Source organism: Osmerus mordax, chromosome 1 (assembly GCF_038355195.1).
Source record: "Osmerus mordax isolate fOsmMor3 chromosome 1, fOsmMor3.pri, whole genome shotgun sequence".
Classification (NCBI taxonomy): domain Eukaryota; kingdom Metazoa; phylum Chordata; class Actinopteri; order Osmeriformes; family Osmeridae; genus Osmerus; species Osmerus mordax.
Genome location: NC_090050.1, coordinates 7536270 through 7542745, shown reverse-complemented (window position 1 = coordinate 7542745; position 6476 = coordinate 7536270). Strand labels below are relative to the sequence as shown.

Here is a 6476-nt window from a genome sequence, read left to right as displayed (position 1 = left end):
TAATGGAAATGTTGTGTTGGCAATGTGCAGACTGATTGCATTTTTTGTTATTCCCAGTTGTAAGTAGTCCATCCTATTTAGCAGACACAAGTTATTTCTTTTTGTCCTTTGCGCTTGAGCTCTCCCCTCTTCTCCATGGCACTGTAGCTTGGCAACAAGCTGAAAGACATGCATGATGAAATTCATGCCATGGGAAGGTTCTCAAGGTTCACAGCACAGTTGAGGCAAAGGCTGACCACTAATCACCCAAAAGCTCAACCTAAATGTGTTCTGTAAAAGCCTTGTTATAATGCACAACCACAGGAATGTGAGTCTGGGCCACAGCAATTAAGTTGAGAATGGTCCTTTTCAACTGTATCAGCATATCTACTCAATTCTTCAACAAGTTTCTTTCTGCCATTATGAACAGCATTATATTGATTGTTATAAAACAAAAAGTAAAATCAAAGTTGTTGGGTATGATTTTTCAAAATTGGAACGTGCAGCCTCTTGTCATGTTTAGTATGGATGTGATGTTGCTACGTAGCCTTGCAGTGCACAGACCTTGGCCATATTGTGTATCCACCTCGTAAATCGGCTGCGTCACACCTTCACTGACTGTCTACCCTTTCCTTAACAACAGTCTAAGAAATCCACTCGGAATAACGAAATAACGTGAAAAGGTAAGCACTAGACTAAGTTTGTTTTCGAAAGTGCAGGCGTCTTTCATTTAAATGTATGTGTTTTATATCTGCGTGGACCGCTAATGGAAAGCAATTATTTACTGCGCTTTATGGATAGCGTATAATTATTTTCTTAAAAGAAATATGCCAAATTCATATATCTTTACAGATCTATCTTTAAAGATAATCAGATGTGATATATTGTGTTTCGATAATGTATTCAGAAGAATTGCACCAAAAGCTAAATACGGAAACAATCATGGCATTCGATATTTAAACGACACAGGTCGTCAGACAGTCACATTTTGCGGATATCTTCTGAACAGGCATCGCAATCGTCTTGGAAAATGGTAAAACTGGGAAATAATTTTAGTGACAAGAATAACGCAAAGGCCGTTTCCGAAGATGGATTCGACACAATTCCTCTCATAACACCGTTGGATGCTAGTCAACTGCAGTTCCCTCCACCAGAAAAGGTAAGCTAATCAAATTACTATGTTAAGAACACAATGCATGCTGCATGGTCAGTGAAGGGTCCTTCTTTCCTGTCCTTTTAAATGAATAGGTAAGAACAGTAAGACCAAGGGGCCAAGGGAAACATACATGGTTGAAATGTTTTGTAAATTATTTTCCATGGTGCCAATATAGTGCGCAAGTCAATCAATGTGTCATCAGGGAAAACATCTGGAAACACTATACATACTTTTAGCTATGCCTTTATTTTATTTGTTTACAGTATATTATCCCCTCTCATACAGCAGACAAATGTAGCATATATCATGGTTTCTCGGTGTGTATAGCTATAGAATAGTATGTTGTGTTATTGGTACCAAATTAACGTTTGGTGGAACTCTTTAGTACCCTGTGTGTGGATAGGAAGATAGACGTGTAGTTTAGCCAATAGATACAGTACCATTGGGGTAAAAAAACATTTAAAGGTTGGTTTTTACAGAACGTTTTTTAGATCCCAAGATAGAAGGGAGATAACAAAGACATGGATTGCTGAAGATTTCACAACATTCCCCCCCACCCTTGTATACACTGACACCAATACACATTGAGAAAGGGTTAGGAGTTAAACTCTTGATGAATTTCATTTAGTGCTTGAAACTGAAACCACATGTATGACATTTTTGGAGAGTACAAGTAGTATACTGTATACTGTACATTAGAAAGGAGTGTCTACATGTATGGACACTAAATAGCAACAATGCTATGGAATGTGTTTTTTATGGTTCAAAAACAGAAATATAAGCATTTAAATGGCCATGTGGCTTCCAATTAAATAAAATGTGGTGCAAATTTGCTGAATTCTGAATTCAATGTATAGGTGACACTTTTGAAACATCATAAAAACCAAGGGTACTTAGCCTCAAATACTTAAAACATTATAGTTGATTAGTCTTAAGGATTCAGTGTAACAAAGCTAAAAAAGGCCAAATAGTAGACACTGTAAAAACAATCACCTATGTAAAGCACTTAATAAAGTAATGACAATGTTTTATTTCCTCTGACACCTGTGATATGTTCCTTACAGGTGGTGGTAAAGACCAAAACAGACTATGATGGGGAGCACAAGAAAGGCAAGCTGCGCCCCCCGAAAATAGCAGAGTTCTCAATAAGCATCATTGAAGGTGTCTCTGAACGACTCAAGGTAAGACACACATGAGGCTCATAGAAAGTAGAAAACCTAAATCAGAAACAGAATCAAGTTCAATCGGAAAGTAAGTGTACACAAACAAGGAATTTACTTTGGTCGGCAGGTGCATACAGTTAACATATAATAAACATATAAGAATCTTAAAAAGGTGCGTGCAGTCCTTATACAATATAAAAATTAAAAACATGTACAACAAAATACTGACAAAACTGTACAATATAAAATATAAAGTCAAAGTCTAAATAAAAGAGTACAGTAGGGCTGTATACAGTAAAGTGACACAGTAGCATTCATTTAACTGACCATCGTTCTGTTAGCTGTACCTGTATGATCATTTTAAGAGACTACATAATCTCTTAAATACTGCAATGGGCACATGAATACAAATTCCGCCTGGCACTCGTTCAGACAGAGCACCTTATCAGGGTTGTCATAATACTGTAACAACCGTCTACAATATTTTAAGCTGTATCGCTAAGAGTCAGGGGTGTTTCTGTCTGCTTTGCTCCCCCTCCCCACTTCTTCTTCTTCTCATTCCCCTGTTAGTGGTGCTATCCTGGGAGAAGAAATACATTGTGAGTCATTTAACCCCGCCCCAACCCTTCATTAATTCAGCTGCTGCTGCCATGGCAATGCCCCCTCAATGCTTGCCACTTTATCACTTCCTGTAACGTCCCTGCGACTGACGCAGATATGATGCTTATAGATCACCTCAAAGGTGTTTAGATTTTTGCAACATATGGTCATGGGGTGAGTGGTTGTGTCAATAAGGGCCGTGATTGTGTTGAAAGGTCAGAAGAGGGGGATGGGTAAATTGGCCTGGTAAATTAAACAGTAGACAACAGATGAATACATTTATGGATCATACATGTTCATACATTCAAAATGATGTATGGTTTGCCACTTTTTGATAATCCTCAATCATTTGATCAGTCCCACCAATTTGCTCCCGTCAAAGAATGTCGGTCATTGTAAAAACACTATACATGATTTAAAAGGGGGGAAAAATCATAATAGATTAATGTGCTTTCAATAACAGACAGTAAGAGACAGAATTGGTTAATTTACTTTACAATTTTGCACCTTTCCTATTAGACTTTGGATTTATTCATTTGATTGTTGTCTGCAAGATTGAGACGTAATGTTGCACTGTCACCTGATGGCTGCCTCTGGCAGTATTTTACAAATACTGCAGTATACTGAACGTTCTGAGGTCTGAAATTCAGATGTCCATTTAAATTCTAGCCATATCTATAATACATCAATAGATGATCTGGATTTACACAGTAGAACCAAATCTACGCTTACTCATGAACATCAAATACAAATCTGTGTGTGCGTCTTGGGAACTAAGATTGAGCCTCATCAGAGAAACTAAGTAGGACAGCCACCAACACCTCACTCGCCTTTCGTCCCTCACTCCTCTATTCCTTCACAGACCATTAGTCATTACTCAAGTATCTCTATGCAGTGAAATTTAGAGATTGCAACATGTTACAGATTTCTCTTACCTGCACTCCTCTCTAGACACTTCTAGATCCACTGTTTGATGGGAGAGATTTGACCTCTTAAAGTAACTTTTACCATATACTTTTTTTGTGGTTTTACATTGAGAGCAGTGTGACCAAAATGCTAATAAATTAGCCTACTGATTGTAGTTCTAAATAATGTGAACATCTTACAAATGCATAATTTCATTTAAACATAAACTACTTTGGGTTTTATCAGAATTTCTACATTTATTGAGTAAAGCCTGACATCTTTTTTGTCTCCTCAGGTCACTCTGTTGGTGATTTGTGCGTTGGCCTTCCTGGTCTGTGTGGTGTTTCTGGTGGTCTACAAAGTCTACCAGTATGAACAACCTTGCCCCGAGGGCTTTGTGTACACAGTAAGTATCTCCTGTAACTGAATAGCCATACCTTTACTGATGCTACACCACCCTACAAGTACTCTCTTGTTTAGCCTTCTCTTTATTCTCATATTTTTGTATTGTCTTATCTAGAAGCAGAAAGTGTTATACTGTAACAATTGGTAGCAAAATAATAAAAACAATATATCACAGCGAGTAATTTTTTTTTTAATCAGTTACCACATTAGGGGCAATTAGGGGCAACATTTTTTAATCACTCTCTCCCACTCTCCTGTTATTGCTGTCCACCCCTTTCCCTTCCCCCTTCCCCACAGCAGCAAGGCCGGTGCATGCCAGCGGGGATGTATGGCTACTACCCCCCTCAGGGCCCAAGCGGACGTGGCCGTCTCTTCACCATCATCAACCACTACAACATGGCAAAGCAGACCATCACCAGGTCTGTGTCTCCCTGGATGACTGTCATGTCCGAGGAGAAGTTCACCCAACAGGAGACAGAGACCACCCAGAAGCTGGCCTAGGAGAGGGAGGGGGATCTGGGTTCTGACTCAACCATTTAAAAGATAATGTGGTGCAATTCAAGCAAACCCCAAATCTGGTCATCATGGATCTTATTTGAGGGGGTTTAATGACAGGTCCTTAGCTGCGGCACTGTTTTAATCGTTAAAAAACCTTTACTGTGTTGTGTTTGAGAACTACAGAATTATTTCAAGTGGGAAGTGTAGTCATATTGAATTTGGCTATTTCGGGCAGTGCAGGGACATCACTTGGGTGGATTTCTGGTTTGTTTGAATGCTGTAGCATTTGTGGTTATTTATTATTATTTTTAAAAGTGGCAGACACTTACACAAAGAAACAACTCGCCACTGGTACACAAATATACTGACATGGACACGATCGCAGACACACCTTTGTACATACACATATGTAACAGAGCAACTCTCAAATTGTGAAATGACTGTCAAACATTGTGTCTGCATATACACATGCACGCATGACTTTAAGCTACTGCCTTCCACACAAAACATCTTTAACAGTATTTAATACCTTAATACCAAGTACTACATATCAGAAGTCAGAGCATGCCAGATTTTGCCTATGATATCTGGGAATAGGCCTAATCTTTCATTAATTTACTCCCATTCAACGTTTAGTAGAAAGTACTTAAAAATTACATTGCAGACTGTAGTATAAACTGAGTATACTCAGATATATTTAAGATTATAGTCACATTATATAATGGGTGTCCTTTTAAATGTCATATTTGGGGTTTGGCAGTAAAAGGTGTAAAAACACTATTGCTGTTTAGAAAAAGTTGTTTTACCAACAATAACAACAGCCAATTGGCCTTTACATATTTTTGTTCCTACACACTAAATTAATTCCACATAATGGTTTGGTTTTCTGTGCAAGAGTTAGGACTAGTCCAGCACTAATAAAACCTAATTTAATGGATCAATCTGTGTCAGGGAAATTAGCTCTCAAATTGGCAACAAAGTAGACCTTCAGACGCAGTCACTCTATTTCACGGCATAACGTTAATGTTATGTTGTTGTCTATGCTCGTGAAAATAATTGTACAGTGCTTTTGGATGATTTACGTAGCTGTCACCGTAGAAGGCTATGTATTATATACCAGGCAGAGTGAAGCATGTAGTGGAAGTCCAGAAGTCACGTAACATTGCTGAGAAGTACTGCAGTTTCACGCTCTATTGATTTTACATGTCTTACTGTTTTTAAGTAGCGCCTTTTGTTGGTGCGGAATGTGTAATTTTGTTTAATAATGAAAATCTGAGGACATGATCTGTTACAAAGAAGGAAAACATAAAAAATGTCCACCTTTCATTTCCTCTTCATATTTTCTGAATCCTGAATGTAAAATTATATTCCAACAAGAAAATGTGAATTCAACTTTCCTGAGCCTTGGTGTGTCAGTAATGCTTTAATTTCAGTCTAAAGATAGATTAAATAATAGCTTTTTAAACAACCCTGTTTCACTTAATCAAAGTAATATTTGGAAGAACTGCACTGCTTTCACTGGTTCGGATAACACAAATGAACAGATTGTCAGAAACATAATCTCATGAATCCCCCCCCCCCCTTTCTAAGCATGTTTTCTGGAACATAGATGCTGCCTGAGCCCACATTTCCACAGATCTTTATGTAATCCACATACTTTTGATTTGACAGCAAATGATGAGGAAAGCTCAGTCTGTATTATCTATCAGCTAGTGAATGTGTGGTTCTCATGCTGTAATATGGGGTATGTAATAAAAAAGAAAAGTGGA

The 6476-nt window shown here is 38.0% G+C and overlaps 1 protein-coding gene across 2 annotated transcripts; it reads left to right on the top strand.

Moving 5' to 3' along the window:
* Positions 1-543: 543 nt before the first annotated feature.
* LOC136962249 (neuronal vesicle trafficking-associated protein 1-like) lies at positions 544-6475 on the top strand. 2 transcript variants are annotated; one of them, XM_067256081.1, is made up of 5 exons: positions 544-662; positions 989-1138; positions 2200-2316; positions 4100-4210; positions 4510-6475. In XM_067256081.1, exons 2-5 carry the CDS (start codon positions 1010-1012, stop codon positions 4708-4710), a joined length of 558 nt encoding a protein of 185 aa, XP_067112182.1. In that variant the 5' UTR covers positions 544-662; positions 989-1009; the 3' UTR covers positions 4711-6475. The 2 variants fall into 2 exon arrangements, with proteins under 2 accessions (XP_067112182.1, XP_067112101.1); XM_067256000.1 differs by having other exon boundaries at positions 4507-6475.
* Position 6476: the final 1 nt, after the last annotated feature.